The following is a 21,759-nucleotide window of genomic DNA, read 5'->3' on the forward strand; positions in this document are numbered from 1 at the left end:
TCTGACAATCTTGGGCTTTATGAGAGTGGCCATGAGGCCAAGTAGGAGATGGCTACCTCCACAGTCAGTGCCCAGGAAGAGATATCTCATTCTTTTTATTAATAAATATTAAGATTTCAGAGATAAGACAGCACGTCCATAAAACTTACAGTATTTATATTTTGAAAGAGCCTCAGTTTCATGTGGGAAAACCTCCCACAAGAAACTTACAACAAAACTTTATATTAACCATTTGAATAAAATAGCCAATGTTTATAAGGTCAGACATTTGTGCTTTTCATATAGTTTGACAATGAACTTTGTATGTAATAGAAAAATTAATAGAAAAAATAGAAAAAATTAATAGAAAAATAAACTTTCAGGGCCAGATCTCTAATTTATAATACCATTTACATAGGATATAAATATTGGACTAATGATAGTTCAGTTCACTTTTAATTGAGGTTATCATTGGCTTATAAGTTTCATGTGCATAATGTTGTATTTCTACATCTCTGTACACTACAGCATGCTCACATCAAAAGCTTAGTTTCCATCCATTATGATACAGTTTGACTCCCTTTGCCCATTTCACTCTCCCCTTACTCCCTTCCTTCTGGTAATCACTACTGTGTTCTCTGTACATATGTGATTGGTTTCGGTTTGATCTATTCGTTTATTTATTTAATTTCATCAAATTTAATATTCTACATATGAATGAAATCTATAAAATAGTTATCTATTTCACTTCTTTTGTTTTTGTTTTATATTTTAAAATGATCATATTGGTAAGTTTAAGAAAAATACTAAATTATCATGAAATCTACTTCAAGAAAAATCTTGGTAATAACATTATCTTTGAGTTACGTATCAAATTACATCACACTTATTTAAGAAGTATTTCTGATTAAGTAATCAAAAGGACAGACTGCTTGAATTACAAAGCAGTCAAAGATCTCCAATTGATATAAATGTGGCAAAAACCACTCTATATTCTAATTATCAAAATAATATCCAGCTGATAACATAAAAATATTTTAATAAATACAGTGAGAAGAAACTTCATAACCTTGGTTTCATGTTTCCATTTGGAGGGTTTTCCATTAAAGTAACATTTCTGACCTCTCTACGCCTCATCAACTTCTCCCCAAAGGTACTGCCATCCACTCAACAGTTCAAGCTCCAAATTAAGTCATCTTTGATTTCTCTCATTCCTTCTATCAAATCTATCAGCAAGTTCTATAGCTCCTTCTGTCACATTATACCTGAATCAGTCCAGCTTCTTGCCATCTGCCCCCTAGACTATGTCATGGCTCATTTCTCACCAGGTTTACTGCAGTCATCTTTTAAAGGTGTTCCTGTTTTTATTCCTGTCCCTACAATCCATTTACCCTTGACCTCTAAGATCCTATATGACCTGGCCCCTGGCAACACCTCTAACTTTGCTGCTTACCTTTCTCTACCTCCTCCATTATGTTCCTAGTCACCGTAGCCTTCTCTCTGGCCACCTCAGGGCTTCTGCATTGCTTTCTCCTCAATCTGGAGTACCTTCCCAGATTACTCTAAGACTGGCTCCCTGTCCTTCAGTGCCAAGTTACTACCTAAAGCCAGCCTTTCTGATTACCCGTATAGTTACCCCTACTCATCTACTGAATTATCCTGATATTTCTTGCTTATTGTCTGTACCTCAATGTATACTCCATGATAACAAGCACCTTATCTGTCTTTTTCAGAGCCTAGAAATGAGCATGGCACATAGCAGGTTTACAATACATGTTTACTGACTAATAAAATAAATTTTAATTTATTAAAAAGACCCCTCCACTAAAACATAGGGAAATTATTATTACTAACATGAAAAATTACAGGTGACCATGAAGATCAGTAATAAATAATTTTACAATTAGCAAATACTATGATTTAATCTTAGAGGCATGCAGAGGATTCTTAAATATTTAAACCAAGATATGATTCATTTAGTTTTAGGTTTACCTGGAGTATCCACATAATCATGTCCTTCTGGCCTTCTAACTGTGGAATCCCCTTGAGTTTTTCCAAAAGCATTTGTATATTCTGAGCATTCATGGCTGAACTTCCCAATCCTTTTTTAAAACACAAAAATTCTACATCATAAACATGTACTTCATAATTACACACAAATTTTAATTTATAGTTAATGTTATTCAAATTGATAAAGTTTGGACTCAATCCCTTAACTACATTAATTTTTCGATGGAAGAATCTGCAATCACAGGAAGTACCAAATACTAAATTAAATAACTTGAAAAAGTGGAATTACTTTAGGTCTCTCTTGTACATTTTCTACTGGGTCTGCAAAGTGAAAACTACCCTTAGTGATCTGTCTCTTGCCTTTCCTCTACTTTGCTCACTGTCTGGTAAAAATACTTACTAAGAACCAAAGCTCCCAAAAATATGGAAGTGAGAGCTGTCATACCCATAAACTGAATAGGTTTAGGCTGTATGCAAGAATCTAAAAAAAAAAAAGTGTTTAAATAGAAAATGAGATGCTTTTCTCTTATTGATTTTATAAATCAAATGTTCCTAGAATGTGCTCTGAAAAAACTGTCTTAATGACGTAGCATTTAATAAAAATCTAATCTAAACCTATCCTGTTCTTCCAGGTTGAAAACGATGCAAAACACATTATCATTCACTCAGACTTGTGCAATCATTTTAAATTCAGAAACATCAAAACGTTCACAGATGGGTACTGTGAATATTATGGTTGATATAGCAGCATATATTTGATAATACTGTGACAAGGAATGAAAGTAAGAAACCTTCAATGTATGCAGCCCCCACAAAAGGGGGATGAGATTGTGCAGTAAAAGGATTGTTGTGAGGATTAAAAAACATGATTTGCACTATTGAAAATTTTAAAGACTAAAGATGCTAGGAAAAGATTAAAGCAATTTCAGAGTTTTTTGTCTTAAGGACTAACTAAACTTTATCAGAAACCCTCTTGCACTGTTGGTGGGAATGTAAATTGATAGAGCCACTACGGAGAACAGTGAAAACTAGGAATAAAACTATCATATGATCCAATAACCCCACCACTGGGCATATACCCTGAGAAAATCATAACTGAAAAGGACACATGTATCCTAATGTTCACAGTAGCACTATTTACAGTGGGACACGTAAGCAACAGATGTTCATTGACAGATGAATGGATAAGGAAGATGTGGTGCATATATAAAATGGAATATTACTCAGCCACAAAAAAGAACACATCTGAGTCAGTTCTAGTGAGGTGGATGAACCTAGAGCCTATTATATAGAATGAAGTAAGTCAGAAAGAGAAAAACAAAGACCATATATTAATATATATATATGGAATCTACAAAAATGGTATTGATGAGTCTATTTTCAGGGAAGGAATGGAGATGCACACAGAGAACAGACTTGTGGCCACAGTGGGGAAAGGAGAGAGTGAGGCAAATGAAGAAAGTAGCACAGACATATGTACACCACCATGTGTAAAATAGATAGCTGGTGAGAAGCTGCCCAACCAGCACTCTGTGATGATCTAGAGCAGAGCGATGGGAGGAGGGTAGAGAAACTAAAGAGGGAGGTGATTTATGTATAATTATGGCTAATTTGCATTGCTGTAGGGCAGAAACCAACACAACATTGTAAAGCAATTTTCCTCCAATTAAAAAATAGATTAAAAAAATAAATAAGAGGGAAAAGAACTCCATCAGAATTCAACTTTCTATTACAAATTGGCAATTAGCTGAAACTGCTGAAAATGATACTAAAACATACTTGAGGCCTTATGGTAAAAGTCAAACATCACTTCTTCTTCAGGAGATTTTTGAAGCTGTTGCTTTTCTTCTAGTAAGCCCAATGCTAGAATGTGAAATGCCTGAAAAGAGGAAAATAGGACAAGATCTTTAAAATTGTGCTTCTTCAGGTAAGTGTATTTTAAATAGAGGTATAAAAGTAAGCAATCTGATAGGTAAAAAATGTGCAAAGTTTATGAACAAGCAGTTCACAGAGAAAGAAATGATATACACACATATGAAAAATGTTCAACCTTGGGAGTTCCCTGGTGGCCTAGTGGTTAAGATTCTAGGCTTCCAATGCTTTGGCCTGGGTTAAATCCCTGGTCAGGGAAGTTCCTGCAAGCTGCATGGCACAGTAAAAAAAAAACAAAAAAAAACGTTCAACCTCACTTAAAGAAACGTAAGTGAAACAAACAAGATCATCTATTTTTCACCTATTAAAATGGCAAATTTTAGAGCTTATTATAATACAGGAGTGACAAAAGTGTTAGAAAGCAGGCATTTCTCATCACGCTGATAATGGGAAAGTAAACCAGTATGTTTTTGGAAGCCAATTAGACAGTATCTATCAGTAATGTAAATGTATAGACCCAGAACTAGGAATCAGTGTGATAGATTCACTTATTTAAGTATACAAAGGTATTTATACAACATTCATTTTAGTGTTCTTTATTATGTGTGTGTGTGTGCCCTCATGAGTAGGATTCTGTTGTTTAGTCGCTAAGTCATCTCCAGCTCTTTGGAAACCCCATGGACTGTAGCCTGCCAGGCTCTTCTGTCAATGGAATCTTCTCAGCAAGAATACTAGAGTGGGTTGCCATTTCCTCCTCCAGGGACTAAAGCCACATCTCCTGCACTGGCAGGCAGATTCTTTACCACTGAGCCACCTGGGAAGTGTTCTTTGTTATGCTTGGTGGTGGTTTAGTCACTAAATCATGTCTGACTCTTGTGACCCATGGACTGTAGCCCGCCAGACTCCTCTGTCCATGGGATTCTCCAGGCAAGAACACTAGAGTGGGCTGCCATTTCCTTCTCCAGTTCTTTGTTATACAAAGACCTAAAAACAACCTAAAAGCCTATTAACAGGAGATAGTTAAATGCATCATAGATGTCCATAATGGAATATGCAGCTACTGAGCATGTGTTAGGCCTATATGCACTAATGTGGAATGACTTCCAAAAGACACAAACCTTTCAGATAGGGCGCTAGGAGGCAGACAGAAAAATTTTAATTTTTGATTTCAAATATGTCTCTATGGGTTCAAAGTTTTACTGCATTTATTTACCACTGTTATTGAAAATATGTGAGACACACATAGAGTATGACATCATTTATAGCCTCTAGATCAGAAACAGTCAAGGAAATTCAGTCAGGCAGGTGCTAAATAAATATCCAATAACAGCTACCAAAGGTGATATTATTAAGTAACTTATCTATAACAGTATGGAGAAAAAAACAGTTGCTTCCATTTAATGAGCTAAGTCTCAAACAACTCTATGAAACAGTACATGTGAAATAAAAAATATAGGAAACTAACTGTGATATGATAATGACATGCTAATTTATTATTAGCAGGAATAGGCCTTTTCCATTTCTCCTCTGCTTTTATTTTTTTTAATGTAAATTATTCCCAAGAGTAAGGATCCTAAAAGCCTGAGACTGTGTCACAAGGAAATCTCCACATCTGAGCTGTTCTCAATGGCTTTTAGGTCTCAGGTGCTCTAGCTGTGGTTCTAACTGAAGGTCAGAAAGGTAGACGAGGGATCTTCTCCAGGCCCTCAAGACCTCTATGAAGTAGAGAAAGTATCTGAAAGAGAAAAAATATTTTCAATATACATACCATCTGGAGCATTCCTTCAGTCCACAAGTTAGAATCTGGATCTACTGCCCGCTCAAATATGGTCCTGAGAATGTACATCATGATATCACAATTGAGAAGGTTAACTGCTTTGCTGAAAGCAGGGCAGAATTCAGGAGGTGGTGGTGGTGGTAATGCTAAGGTGGGTAGGAGATCAATGTCAGAAGAGATAAACAGTTACTATTTTATTTGGGTTATCAGACATGTTAAATTTCAAATATCAGTATCATATACTACATGCAAAACAGCATAGGATCTTTGTTATCTTTAAAGCACTGAAAACATCAATACTATGGGAAATATGAGTCACTATGTAAGTCACCCAAAATAAACTCCATTTGTTAAAATTTAAAATTCTATCACCACTGATGTACGCTATGTCTTAATGTGTCAACAAGAAACAAAGGGTTCTTTGCATTCCATTAGTTGCTCACTTAAAAAAACAACAAAAGCAAAACACTATATGCTTTGCTGCTACAAAATCAGAATACAAAGTCAGTCAACTTAGAATCTCACTTTTTACCTTCATCTTTGTTTTCCTGTTTTCTCCTTTTCTTCTGCATATGTTCAGCCTAAATATATTAAAAAAAAAAAAAAAAAAAGGCCTATCTTAAAATATAACACCTGACAAGCATGAAACAAATGGAGTACTCTGAAGGAGGCAGGAAACCTACCAAAATACTTTACATACTGAAATATGTATTCAAATGCTACCTTATTCCAGAAACAAAATCATTGTCCTAGGGAAGGTCACTGCAAAATAGATGGTAATAATCCTCATCATTAATTTAGTTCCCCATTTCTTTCAGTCAACAATATTTACCTAGTGTCTATTATATACAGGGCATTGTACTAAAAACTGGAACTTATTCATTTTATAACAACAAAGCCAGACATCAAACTTAACTGAATGATCTAACTTAACATCACTCATCACCTTAACTAAGTGATCTAACTTAACACCATCCTTAATAGGACAAACAGACATTATGCGTCTACTGATGAGATACAATATGTCACCTATGTAGTATTCTTGCTCCAAAATGCTTAATTTGAATCTACTCATGGGAATAAAATTAAGACATATCCAGAGTGGCTCAGACGGTAAAGCATCTGTCTACAGTGCGGGAGACCTGGGTTTGATCCCTGGGTCGGGAAGATCTGCTGGAGAAGGAAATGGCAATCCACTCCAGTACTATTGCCTGGAAAATTCCATGCACAGAGGAGCCTGGTAGGCTACAGTCCATGGGGTCGCAAAGAGTCGGACACGACTGAGCAACTTCACTTCACTTCAGAATATTGGATATTCTAAAAGACTACTAGCCTATACTAGTTGACATTAACAGAAATGTGAATGTTATGAAAAACAAAAAAAGGCAAAAAGAGTATTCCCAATTAAAGGAGATTATAGAAACATGACAGCAAATGAAGTGCATGATCTTTGATTGAATCCTCTTACCCCAACATAATTATAAAGAATATTTCTGGTATAATCAGAAAAATTTGAACAGTGACTACATACTAGATAATATTATTGATTCAATTTTAATTTATTGGGTAAGATAATGCCCTCTAGTAATGAAAACCAGTATGAAACTACAGAAAAACCAGGGAATTGTCTATGGAGCTGGAAAGCCTTTCGGTTTATTTACTGAAAAGGGTAACTTTTCATACCTTGCTATGCTGTGTTTTGGAGTAATGATAAAAGTACATATTAAAGTCTTTCAGTGATTCATCCTTCAGTTCATAAACTCCATGGCCTGATACACCTGGTTTCCTAAAAAGACAGAAAATACAGAGGTGAACTGCACTGCCCTTGAAGTATAGAGTAACATAAAGTAAGAATCTAAAAATTAATCTTAAAATCAAGAGAAAGAAAACAATCATATCTCATTCAGCTTGCTTAAACTGACTGACAAATTTCATTTCATGAAAATAAACTAACAAATTTAACACTATAAGCTCAAAGTCCTGGTAATAGTTGTGTCTCATAATTATGAAATTTAAACAAATATGAAAAAGTTTGATCTGATCCCGTGCCCTACTTAAATTCCTAAGACTTTGTTTTTAGCCTCTGAAACCTAACATTGCCTATTCAACTAAAGCCTACATTGTCTAAGCCAAAATCTAAAATAGTAGTTAAGATATCATGTCCTTAGGAAATTGTAAATGCAAATAAAATAGTGACTACACTATAGAGAACTATAAGGAAAAATAGTAAAGCCAAAAGGTGTATATTGCACATTAAACAGCTTTTGCTCTCTATCAAAGTAAGTGAAATATCTTACTGAATATATTAGAGCATAAAAAAGCTATATTCTATTTTTAAAGGTATTTGACACTAGCAATTTATCTATGAATTCATGACAATAACAAGTAGAAATTCACTACTAGTATCAATTATTTTAATTTCAAGAATTAACCTTTTAAAATCTTATTTCCATTTTACACATCTCAAAGAATCAAACGATTGCAAAATATTTTAATCCTAGCAGAGAAAAATTTTAAATTAGTATACAAAATGAAAATTTAATAGAATAAATGAAGTCATGGCTTAAAATTGATGGGAGACTATCAGAAAGGTTTGTTTAGTTATTAAGTCACCTAACATAAAAAGTGGATATTTCTCATTGATTTGCCAAAAAATACTCACTTCTTCAGCATACAGGTACTAAGTGCCTATAGTGTACCCCTAGATCTCACCCTTTCTGTCTATACTTGAGTTTTGTTTTTAGGAGTTCAGGAAAGAACTTCAGAACTTCTACAATAATTCAAATTATAAGACAAAGATTGACGTACCTTTCAGAATAAGCATAAATATTAAGTACTTACTTAAATGTAGCCACTTTGTTTATGACACTCTCTAAGCCAGTTTCATTATTTTCCTGTAGAAACAATATTTTTGTCATTTTTACCTTCACATAATGACTTTGTTTTCTTTTACTGTGAACCGAAATACCCTTTCAAAGCATTTCTGAGTATTTTAAAAATAATTCAAAATAAGATCAATTTCCAATATTTAAAAATTAGGTCTAAAACCTATTAGTGTTGAGGGATGGATTTCTTAGCAGAGGTAAGACGCCTGTATATACTGCTTAAAGAAGAAATTTAATCTAAATTTGTCCTCATATATGTATACACATACAACAAATAATTCGAAGAAACTGTTATTTTTTAAATCTAGTATGTTATTCACCCACATCATTTAAGCAAACGTCCATGTTGAACTAATCCTTAAAACCAAGGTAACAAAATAAATAGGATCTATTGTAAAACACATATATAGATGTCCAAATATATTCTTGCTTTTGCAATTATAATTTTTTTTTTTAAATTGGCTTGAATTTTTCCTTTAACAAAAAATTTTTCTTTTTCTTTTTGGTCAAGCTACATCCCACGTGGGATCTTAGTTCCTCAACCAGGAATTGAACCCACGTCCCCTCCAGTGGAAAGGCAGAGTCCTAAACATTGGACTACCAGGAAGTCCCAACAAGGAATCTTCTTTTTTTTTCTTTAAATGAAGTCATTTAAAATCAGGATAAGGACTTAGTCAATATACTAAAGCAAGCTCATAGGTTCCTATAGTCCTGCAAAAATTAAGAAATTTAGCCTCCTTTTAAAAAGTACTTGAAAGCAGTGAAAAGTAAGGGTATACATTAAAGCTTGCTATTTTTTTGAAAAATATGGTATGTATTTTTTTGGTATTTATTTATTTATTTTTTGTATGTATTTATTTAAATATGATATGTTTTTTTTTTTTGGATCCCAAATCACTGCACATGGTGACTGCAGCCATGAAATTAAAAGACGCTTGTTCCTTGGAAGAAAAGGTATGACCAACCTAGATAGCATATTCAAAAGCAGAGACATTACTTTGCCAACAAGGGTCCATCTAGTAAAAGCTATGGTTTTTCCAGCAGTCATGTATGGATGTGAGAATTGGACTATAAAGAAAGCTGAGCACTGAAGAACTGATGCTTTTGAACTGTGGTATTGGAGAAGACTCTTGAGAGTCCCTTGGACTGCAAGGAGATCCAACCAGTCCATCCTAAAGGAAATCAGTCCTGGATATTCATTGGAAGGACTGATGTTGAAGTTGAAACTCCAATACTTTGGCTACCTGATGCAAAGAGTTGACTCACTGGAAAAGACCCTGATGCTGGGAAAGACTGAAGGCGGGAGAAGGGGACGACAGAGGATGAGATGGTTGGATGGCATCACTAACTCAATGAACATGAGTTTGGGTAAGCTCCGGGAGTTGGTGATGGACAGGGAGGCCTGGCATGCTGCAGTCCATGGGGTCCCAAAGAGTTGGACACGACTGAGTGACTGAACTGATGGTATGTGAAATTGTTTTTAGGTGGCACAGTTATATATCCTTAAAGTTTTGCACAGTTATTCATTTATCTTAAATGTATTAAGAAAAAATTAATCTAGAATGTCAAACCTACTATTTCATTGTATTGTTGCTTAGAAAGATGCTAAGGAAAAATGTAAGTTAATTTTAAAATGTATTAGTAATTTCTAAAATTGGTAGACAGATGTGCAGAAATTATGAAGGTGACATGGTTAAAGTCCGAGAATCAGTTATGAAACTAGAAAAGCACTATGGATATTTAACAAGAAAAATGACCAAGAGTCAAGGCTTATTTCTATTCTACTTCTCTGGAAGCCTTGATAGTAAAGGTAAGTTTAACCTCTTATAAGAATATTTGTTCTAATGCATAATTTAAAAATATGTGTTAAAAAATATGACTTATAATCTTTAGGATTACTGCTTAAATGTCAACAATACTGAATGTAAATATCGCCTGGGACGGCTATGAGAATGCACCCTGCAGACCTCTAGTTAGAGGAACAGAGACACTAATGCAGGCTCACTCAGGGAGGCATGGGAAGGCACCAAACCTTGATTAGACTACCCAGCAGTCCAGGACACTCCTACCTTCTTTCCTTCTTTCTTCATCTGGGATCAGACTTGCACTACAGTTTGATGGCTCCCCCAGCCTTTCCCAGCTCCCTCATCAATCCTCTCACAGTCACTATTTCTACTAAAACCTTAAATGTTTTGTCTTGACATCTGCTTCTCAGAAGACCCAGAGTAACACACCACCCAAATAGTTTCAGTATTTCACAAAGTTCTCTTTTCCTCTGGAGAAAATTTATGTTAAAGTAAAAAAATTAAAGAGTTTATTGCTCTATGGTGTTTTCTAAATAGCCAGACTATCTTTAAAATGTTTCCTAAAGCCCCAAAGCCCAGAATTAAGGTTTATACCGCCAAAAAATTAATGGTGAGAGTTTTATATCTGATAATCAAAATAGATTTTCCTAAAACTTCAAGAGCTTCCAATTAGAGAAAAAGAAAAACTATCCCATTTTGATGTGAATGGAGTTAAAAAAACAAAACTGGACTTACATTCTCAGGTAAATTTTTGGCAATGGCACTGTGTGGCATGGGTTCAATACAAAGCAAGTGAATAATTTCTCTCATTGTGACCTCTTCTTTGGTCACATTTCCCACTCCAGGTACGTAACGCTCTCCTAATACAAAAATGAAAAGAAAAAGTAAGAGTTAATTGCTTTCCATGTAAATCAAGAACACTGCATTAAATCAAATCTATGAGAGAGTGACCAAAAGTTATTTGAACATGTTTCTAAACCTGAACAACACTCTATATGCTGAAAGAGGAAGAAAAATACAGAGATCTAAGTAACACAGGGCATATCTTAACTTAAATACACACACTCAAATATTATAAACAAAGCCCCTCAATTAAATAAGCATGTATTATTAATCAAAAAAAACAAAAAAGAGGGCAGTGGCCATCATGGGACAACATGAAATTAAAAGATGCTTACTCCTTGGAAGAAAAGCTATAACAAACCCAGACAGCATATTAAAAAGCAAAGATATCAATTTGCCAACAAAGATCTGTATAGTCAAAGCTATGGATGTGAGAGATGGACCATAAAGAAGGCTGAGCACTGAAGAATTGATGCTTTCTAACTGCGGTGTTGGAGAAGACTCTTGAGAGTCCCTAGGACAGCAAGGAAATCCAGTCAATCCTAAAGGAATTCAACCTTGAATATTCATTGGAAGGCCTGAGGCTGAAGCTGAAGCTCCAATACTTTGGCCACCTGATGCAAAGAACTCACTCATTGGAAAAGACTCTAATGCTGGTAAGTATTGAAGGCAGGAGGAGAAGGGGATGACAGAGGACAAGATGGTTGGATGGCATCACCGACTCAATGGACATGAGTTTGAGCAAGCTCCAAGAGATGGTGACGGACAGCGAAGTCTGGCTTGCTGCAGCCCATGAGGTCACAAAGAGTCAGACACAACTAAGCGACTGAACAACAGCAACAAAGGATCCTGAAACAACAGCTTCTCTTTCAAGATCTTCCTCAAGTCTGTCTCTACTTATTATTTATGAAAGAACAAAGTGAAAACTAAAAGACAAAATACTTAAAAATGTCTCTATAGGCTAAATGACAAAACAGTAATGTGTGTCAGGAATGGATGCTATTGCCAGCAGGCCCACATGATCAGATTTCTATTTTTTATCTCAATAAACTGCCAGATGGAGAGAGAAAATAGCTAATTTTAACTATGGGAATGTTACTGGTGTCAACACCATCTAATTCCCAATGCCTCAAGAAGGCTTGATATATTTGATCTTATGTCACAGTATTGAATAATACTTACTGAAAATCAATATTGATTTTCAATACTACATGTGTACAAAGTCTTGTGATAGCTATAAGAGGGTAATTAGAGTACAAGGACAGGAATTCTTTTTTTTTTTTGTCTAAGAGATCTGAATTCTACAAATCAGCAAAACAATGACATTCTGTTAATTTAATTCACTTGCAACAGATTTATTACTATTTAAATACATTGTAATTTTCATTTTTTCACCATAACAGTTCCCTCTGTAAGTTTCATGCTAGAAAGAATCTTAGAGATCACACAGATTACTTTTACACTTTACAAATCAAGACTTTGCGCCCCTGAAAATGTAAATGGCATGCTCTTGATAGTTTATAGCAAGGTCAAGACTAGCTCTTGTTAGTTTATAGCAAGGTCAAGACTAGATCTTATGATTCCTAATCCAAATCTTTTACACTTATTGATGTTTTCTCTGTAATATTATCAGAGATTTTACACATACATACATTTTTAAAAAAATGATAGCTCTTAAAAGTAATAAACTTAGAAATGTAGCAAGTATTAACTAAAAATAAAATGACATAGAAGGAAATATCCAATGAATTTAGGTAAACAAAATAACAGCAATATAATAGCAATAGTAAAATAGTGAAAATATAAAATACCAAAACCTATTGACAATTCTAATATATGGTATTAATATGCAGTAGCAGAAATTCTTCTTGTTATTCCAAGAACAAACACAAGAATTTCCAAGTTTTGTAATCTAATAAAGTATATCATCAACTTAAAAATATTTCGCACATTTTTAACTTGTCCATTTTTTCCAGAAATTTCCTACAGAATACTCTGGAATTATTTCAGAAGAGTTGGTGCCTGGAAGATTTACATCTCACATGGCAATGAAGGTTTACCACACTTTCTGCTGAGACAAGCAGCTAGTCTAGCAACTAGCTCCTGACAAACAGCAAGTAAAATATACCCATGTTTTCAGATTTGGCTAAAACAGCAAGTAAAATATACCCATGTTTTCAGATATGGCTAATGGCTAGAATCCTTACCAGGAACTATTAATACAAAGCAGTGTCTCCTACAGTAAAGTAAGAAACAAGAGCCAGATAAGAAGTTAAGAACTTTTACACAGCTGGTAAAATCAAGAGACTATAATATATAACATATAAAAGCAGAAGTAAGGCCAATATGGGCACAAAGTAACTTCACAGAACTGGATGAAAATACATCTTACTTAGATGCATGTTACATTGAAATTTTACATTTATATATAAAATTTTTAGCACCTAGCATATACTTATTTTACATCTATGTTTCTAACTAGGATAATTATTTTCCAGACCTCTACAAACAAGTCCAAACAATTAACAAATCAGGTATTGGAAAGTGAAGATGTAATAGCTGTGCTTTTCTAAAGGTGAATTTCTAAACATATCAATCACATTAGTCACATCAATCTCTAATATTCTCTGCTATATTTGGAGAAGAACAAAGTAAGTTAGAGTTCTTACTAATGTTCTCTCTATAAAGTAACTCATGCTCTGTTTCAAAACATCTTTTACTCTTACCCACGATATAGATGAGGACTTGAAGCATTTCTTCTATTAAGGTATTATACTGCTTAACCAAATCCTGTAGAATTATAAAAGAAAAAATTAGTTACGTAAGAACCAAAAGCTGCCATAAAACAAATTTTTTTCAGGATCAGACTGACAGTCCAGCCAATCCAGTATTTTCTTTCAGTATTTTCAACAGAGAATTATGAGATGAATAATTCCCTTTTGTTGACTTCAAGTTCTACAAGGTCACAATACTCGGCATCTAATAAGAACTCAATGCTGCTGCTGCTGCTGCTATGCTGCTTCAGTTGTGTCGAAATCTGTGGGACCCCACAGACAGCAGCCCACCAGGCTCCCCCATCCCTGGGATTCTCCAGGCAAGAACACTGGAGTGGGCTGCCACTGCCTTCTCCAATGCATGGAAGTGAAAAAGTGAAAGTGAAGTCACTCAGTCGAGTCCGACTCTTAGCGACCCCATGGACTACGTACGGCCTACCAGGCTCCTCCATCCATGGGATTTTCCAGGCAAGAGTACTGAAGTGGTGTGCCATTGCCTTCTCCGAAAAACTCAATAACAATTGCTAAATATTATTACTGTTTTTATTATCCTTATTACCCATCAAGCCTTCAGTCAGAAAAAGAATTCTAACCTTTAACTTTCCCTGTACTATGGCTTCCTTCTTATCAGGGTTGGTGAGACAGTGGCTACAAATATGTAACCAACAGCTATGGTGAGTGCACCCCACCTTAAAACACCTGTTACTTAAATACTATAGTAAATTAGATACTCATTTTCACTGAGTATAAAAACATGACTAAAAATTAGCTTTGTATTTTCTATCCTATTCTTTGGGCCTTTGTAAGTGACTTCTAATTTGAAGAATAAAATAATGCAATTCATAAATTACAAAGCCTACTTTATAAACTGGTAGGAAATATTAAAACAATGAAGAGGTGATAAAACTCCAAAGACAAACTATAAACTGTAAAAAGGCAATAAACACAAATAAAGAATATCTTTACTAAATAAGGAACTTTTATAGAAACAGGAAAAAGGTGAAGGACAGAAACAGATAATTCACTACCAAAAAGGGAAAAAAATAAAGTCAATAATCATGAAAACAAAGTCAACCTCACTGATAACTAAAAAACTGCAAATGAAAATTAAACACCATCTTTCATATATTAGATCAACAAAATACCAGTGCCATTACAGATGTATATACTGCTAGAGAGAGTCAGTTTGACAGTATCTATTCAAGAAACATAAGAAAGGGTATGCTGCATTCTCCAGCAAATCTACTCCTAAGAAATTATTTTAACAAAATAAGTAGGCAAGTATTTAAACCTTGAGGTGCAGAGATGTTTATAAGAGCAAAAAAAATCAAAAAACCCCTTCAGCAATAGGAGACTAAAGTATAATGCAATCATAGAGTGCAATATTACACAGCCATTAAAAATTATGTTAAAAAGATGATGCAGTTATATACTTCTTTAATGCCAAGAAAAAAAAACCTATCACAATATTTCACCAAGCACAGGAAGCAAATTGCAAAATAGCACATATGAAAGACTCAATTTTTCCTTTAAAAAAAAACGACACCAAAACTTTAAAAGTGATCATTCCTAAGAGGCAGAGTTTCATGTGATTTTCTTCTCCTTTTTGTTAATCTATATACAGTCATCACTCAGTATCCTCAGGGGATTACTCCAGGACCCTTGCAGATACCAAAATTCACAGATGTTTAAGTCCCTTATATATACTGACTAGTAGGTTGGGATTCTGTATCCATGTACATTCTAATTTTTATAGATTGAAAAGAGTATATGTGTGTACATGCAGAAGTAGATGTATGTTTTACGTATGTGTGTGGTGTTTGGAGATATACATATATAAATAAATAATCTTATATATGATTAAAATAGTTAACAATAAAATTTTCTTTGGATTAATTTACATATCAGTTTCTATCACTTACCTGGTCTTTTATGGATATGGTCTTGTTAAAAGCATCAGCAAGTTCATACCTGTGAAGTACCAGTAATAAGAACTTGTTGGGATCCATTAGAGATGCACCAATCTGTGAAAGAAATCAAGTCCCATAGTTCTATGTATTAAATGGAGAAATATTTTGTCTCTAGTAGTAGGGCTATGAGAATACGGTAAATCTGCAGAAGATACTGTAGCAGTCCCTTCTGCTTCTATGATTCTATATTCACCTCAACAGTGAGAAACACCTAAGTAAATAAAAGTATAATACAATAATAAGTTATAAAAAGGTTATTATGTTATAATATCTTCTCCTACTACAAGGAATATAGGAAGGAAGGTTATGAAACATATCAGAACAAATTTAAATAGGTACCTGAAGCATAATGATATCTTTATCATACATTTCTTCTCTGCATTTAACATCTTGGTAATAAAACACCTATAAAATAGAAGGTAGAACAGAAGCTAAAAGAATCATTTTATTTCAAAATTCTCAGCAAAAACTATTCTTTGAATTTTTACTAAACTAGAAACCCCAAGAACTACTTTGTAGCAGAGAAAAAAGAAGCTGTAAATTTATGAATCATTTTAAGGGATTTGGGAGGATGATGTGAGAAAATATGGCATGAAAATACTTCAGAGTTTAAAATGCTCTATACTAGTTATTATTCTCAACATGTGTAACAAAATAATTGACTCCCTCACCAAGTTCAATTGCAAGAATTTCCCCTGTAGCTGAACAGTAAAGAATCTGCTTGCAATGCAGGAGACCCAGGTTCGATCCCTGGGTTGGGAAGATCCCCTGGAGGAGGAAATGGCAACCCACTCCAGCATTCTTGCCTGGGAAATTCCATGGACAGAGTCTGGCGGGCTATAGCCCATGGAGTCACAGAGTCGGACATGACTGAGCAGAGAAAAGCATACTAAGTTTAAAACACCCACTTCAATAAAAGTAAACCAAATTCCTACAATCAATCAATGCCATTTTTCTCCCAAGTAGTATCTTTACAATTCGTTTCCCCATCTTTCAGGAAGCACTTCTCCTTATTTGCTCTAAAACAGAGGGAAAAATTGTAAGATGCCATTCAATTAAGACTGGTGGTAGGAAGTTTACAGTTCCCAAGTAAGGTAATCTTCAGAAAAGATATATATTAGTGGGAAAGATTCTGGTGGTACTACCGGCTTTCACCTGACCTATCCGCTTAACAGGATTAAGGAAAATGTCCACATGGTCACTAGAACTTCCTTGAGTTTACAAAAGAGCTAGAAAACAAAAATACTGAGCAGAATCCAGGGATACAAAGTAAAATATTTATTAATAAAGGAAAAAGCAAGCAGAAAATGAACACACAATATGAATACTACACCTTGCCATACCTGGCTAATGAGAGAGAGCCCATTTCTTCGCCACATCTCAGCAACAACTTGGGCAACCAATACCAGACAACGCAAAGGATATTCAACCAGTACCTCTACTTGAAAATCCTCCTGAAACAGAGTGAGATCAATTTCAATATTTCTCAGAGGTTTGGATGCTATGGCACTATACATCGCTCCATTTTCTCATCTGTAAAATGGAAGGGCTTGAACTAGAGGACTCCAAGTCACCATGATTCAGGTTTCAATGTTCTATGACACAGACATAAAATTATTAACTGGGAATTATTCAGGTAGGTTTCAAAATATCTTTTTCTTCCCACTCAACCAAGAGGTATTTAGAAATAGAATATAAGCAAGTCAGAATTTAATAGTCACTTACAAAAGGCACAAATTCATGCAGTCTTGAAACAGCACCCAGCCTGCTCAAACGCACATGAAGACCTAAAAGTTAAAAAATGAAAAAGATGAGAAAGCAATAAACCCAGTTGATTTGTTTCCCAGTTAATTCATCAAGTTTGAAAACTTGTGAAATTTAAATATACATTAACTGAGCTTAGATATGACGCCTCAGAATGCAAAGTTTTGATTTCTAATTTTGAAACACAGTATTACTAACATATTTAAGATCCTACACTGTATTATTTTTATATATATAAATACTATGCTTCTTCCTAAGAAATGATTTTCCTCACAAACCAAGTACCAGGAGAAATAAAAACTGTATAGCACAGGGAACTGTATTAAATATCCTGTGATAAACCATTATGAAAAAAGAATATGCGTGTGTATATATATATATATATATATATAACTTAGTCATTTTATTGTCCAACAGAAATTAAACACAGCATTGTAAATCAACTATACCTCCATAAAACAAAAAGAAATAATAACTAATCTAGGTATTTCTTTTTGTAAAAATAGAAGTGACATAAAATCACATGTCAATTATACCACAAACAAAAATTACCTAAAAATGATATCAGCAATCTGAACACAGATCCTAAATCTATAAAACTCTTAAAAAATAACATAGGAAAAAGACTTTGCAACATTGGATTTGATAGTAATTTCTTGGATATGACATCAAAAACATAGCTAATCAAAGGAAAAATAAATTAGACTATACCAAATTAAAAACTTTTGTGCATCAAAGGACACGAACAACAGAGTGAAAAGGCAACCCGCAGAATGGAAGAAAATATCAGGAAATCATATACCTCATAAGTAGTTAATATCCAGAATATACAAAGAATTCCAATAACTCAACAATAAAATCTGATTAAAAAATAGACAATGGACTTGATCAGACATTTCTCCAAAGAAGAAATACATATGGCCAGTAAGCACAGGAAACAATGCTCAATATCACTAATCTTTAAGAAAATGCAAATCAAAACCACAGGAGATACCAGTTCACACTTATTAGGATGGTTATTTAAAAGAAAAAATAACAAATGTTGATGAGGATGTAAAGAAACTAGAATCCTTGTGCACTGTTGTTGGGAATGTAAAATGGCGCAGCTGCCATCGAAAACAGTATGGTGGCTCCTCAAAAAATTAAAAACTAGAATTATGTTATGATCCGGCAATACCACTCTATGGGTGTATAACTCCAGAACTGAAAACAAGGATTCAAATGGATATTTGGAGACTTGTGTTCATGGCAACACTATTCAACAACAGCCAAAAGTTGTAAGCAACCTAAGCATCTACTGGAGGATGAATAGATAAACAGAATGTGGTATGCATACTATAGAATATTGTGCTGTGCTTAGTTGCTCAGTCATGTTCGACTCTTTGCAATGCCATGGACTGTAGCCCGCCAGGCTCCTCTGCCCATGTGGATTCTCCTGGCAAGAATACTGGAGTGGGTTGCCATGCCCTCTTCCAGGGGATCTTCCTGACCCAGGGATTGAACCCAGGTCTCCTGCATTGCAGGCGCATTCTTTACCAGTTGAGCCACAGGGAAGCCCAAGAATACTGGAGTGGGTAGCTTATCCCTTCTCCAGGGGAGCTTCCTGACCCAGGAACTGGGGTCTCCTGCATTGCAAGTGGATTCTTTACCAGTTGAGCTACCAGGGAAGCCCACTATGGAATATTATCCAGCCTTAAAGGTGAAGGAAATCTTACACACATCACAACATGGATGAACTTTGAGAACATTATGCTAAGTGAAATAAGCCAATTATAAAAGGATACAAGTATGATTTCACTTATATGAGATACCTATAGTCAAGTCATAGAGACAGAAAATCTCTGTAGTGAACAAGGAATGAGAAGCTATGTTGAATGGGTACAAAATTTCAGATTGGGAAGATGAAAAAATTTTGGATGTGGATAGTGGTGATGGTTGTGCAACAATGTGAATATACTTAACACCACTGAACTATATACTTAAGCATGATTAAAATGGTAAATTTTATGTATACTTTACCACAGAAATATAAATACAAACACATCTACAAAGTTGTTAAAAGAAAAAAAAACTGACAGGGCCAATTTACATGGAAAAGCAAATCAAAGGATGATTGAAGAAAATCTATGATTTCTTTCTTTCAGTGGTGAAAGGAATAGTGACAGAGTCAACACACTGGTGCAATCAGACAGAGAAGAGGGTGAAAAAACTGCAACAAGATTTTCCCATATGCTTGGATAGGCAATAAGTTACCAAGTTGGTCCTAAAGTATATACTATGAGGATCCATGAGTTGACCCAGATAACAAAAGATCCAGGTAAACAAACACCCTGACATGTCTGGTCACAGCTCTTTGAAGGACAGTGACAGTTCTTAACTGCAGTATCTGATCTACGTATGTGCTCACAAAAGCAGTACTGATTCTAATATGACTATCTACAGAAGACAAAGCTAATACAAACACGCAAGAACCAAATAAACACTCACCAGCAAGAGTCCTAGACAGTGGCAGATGTATGCTTACAAGATCTTCAGATACTTTGTAGGACTTAGTTTCCAAAGTATGACCACACAATTGTATTACTGTTTTGCCACTAGATTTGAAACCTGTACTGCACCTCATCACAGCTTTGTGACATTCTTTATAAGCCACTAGTAAGAGTTCTTCCTAAAAGGAAAGTAAGAATGCAAATAAACTGATAAGTTACCTACTTTATTATTAATATATCATTCAATAAATATTTACTATTAAATAAATACAAGCACAAAATTGTTCTATGTGTTATTAGAGCTACCTCAACAGGATCTGCAAACCTGTAGGAAACATTAAGACAGTCAGACAGATACAGATACACAATCAAAGTAAAAAATTGTAAGCCATGTAAGTGGTATAAACTAATAACTCTAATAGGGCAAAAAAAGAAAAAAAATCACAAATAATTGGGAACACACATTTGTAAACATAGCTTTTGAGTGGGGTCTGAAAGAATACGCAGCTTAAGCATGGGGGGAAGATGGAGAGATGGTAGCAATGTAAGCAGAGATACAGAAAAAATAAACAGAAATAAGGGGAAGTACAACTCTTGTTCAGGGAGTGGAAAAGAATAAAATCTGGATAAATCAGAGGCTTATGGATAGAATTAATGAGCCAGTAAACTGGAAACATGCCTTGGCACAGCCATGTGAATCTGAATAGACTTGAAGAGTATCTGATGTGTAATAATGTAGTCAATGTATTGTTTCAAGAAGAATTAGTGGGTGTCACTGAAGATGATGGATTGGAGGGGGCAATGTTAGGAGACAAGGAAACCAACAGAAAGTTTCATTACTAAGTTAAGTGTAAGGTGATAAGGGACTCAACAAGGGTGCGGCCAGTCATGGCAAAAAAGAATAAACCTACAGGAAATACGTTAGGATTATAAAACAAATTTAGAAGGAGGAAGACTCAAATCTGGGTGAGTATGGGAAGGAGATGAGTCAAAGGTCACTTTTTAAGAGCATTTCTCACATGGATTTTATTTTTACAAAAGAATTCTATAGTTAAATTTTGGGACTATTCCTCTTAGAAATGATTGATTAACCCATTGATTTATCAAAAGGTTTGAGAAGTTCAGTGGTTTAAAAAAATGTTTGATTTTGTTCACCCTAACATTTTTCAATCTTCCCTGAACACAAAACATTTTTTTCCCTCAAAGGTCTGTTAACATCTAATACACAGAACACAGTAGCTCTCAGATTTCCTGTATGGATGAATGCATGAATCATGGTGTCATGAACAGAACAAGAAAGTCAAGAAGAGAAAATGCAAGCTGGAAATAGAATGAAATGATGACAAATCAATTTACTAATATTGAGTTTGAAATAGAAATGTAGGATCTAAGCAGTCATGTGCAACACACAAACACAAGTGATACTATAGCTTGGGAAAGTTATCTTATGAAGTTTTAACTGAGGTGGGAGAAATAAAAGATCTGTAAGAAAGAGAAGAAAATATTTGGGAATGTCTCGTTTACTAGGCAGAAAGAACTGAGGGGGAAAAGGCAATCACTGATTGAAATGGGTAATCAATAATAGAAATAT

The 21,759-nt window shown here is 34.6% G+C and overlaps 1 protein-coding gene across 1 annotated transcript in view; it reads right to left on the minus strand.

The window, feature by feature from the left end:
• The window catches only part of UBR1 (ubiquitin protein ligase E3 component n-recognin 1), a 152,827-nt gene that overhangs the window by 65,275 nt on the left and 65,793 nt on the right, over window positions 1–21,759 (minus strand). The window contains exons 15-27 of the mRNA XM_052646203.1: window positions 20,167–20,347; window positions 17,641–17,702; window positions 17,259–17,369; window positions 16,255–16,320; window positions 15,868–15,969; window positions 13,898–13,961; window positions 11,064–11,188; window positions 8,480–8,532; window positions 7,322–7,424; window positions 6,171–6,219; window positions 5,630–5,784; window positions 3,769–3,868; window positions 1,972–2,081 (exon numbers count right to left, since the gene is read on the minus strand). Of these exons, the coding sequence (XP_052502163.1) occupies window positions 1,972–2,081; window positions 3,769–3,868; window positions 5,630–5,784; window positions 6,171–6,219; window positions 7,322–7,424; window positions 8,480–8,532; window positions 11,064–11,188; window positions 13,898–13,961; window positions 15,868–15,969; window positions 16,255–16,320; window positions 17,259–17,369; window positions 17,641–17,702; window positions 20,167–20,347 (1,281 nt within the window). The remainder of the gene's footprint in view (window positions 1–1,971; window positions 2,082–3,768; window positions 3,869–5,629; window positions 5,785–6,170; window positions 6,220–7,321; window positions 7,425–8,479; window positions 8,533–11,063; window positions 11,189–13,897; window positions 13,962–15,867; window positions 15,970–16,254; window positions 16,321–17,258; window positions 17,370–17,640; window positions 17,703–20,166; window positions 20,348–21,759) is intronic.

This window comes from Budorcas taxicolor, chromosome 10 (assembly GCF_023091745.1).
Source record: "Budorcas taxicolor isolate Tak-1 chromosome 10, Takin1.1, whole genome shotgun sequence".
Classification (NCBI taxonomy): Eukaryota; Metazoa; Chordata; class Mammalia; order Artiodactyla; family Bovidae; genus Budorcas; species Budorcas taxicolor.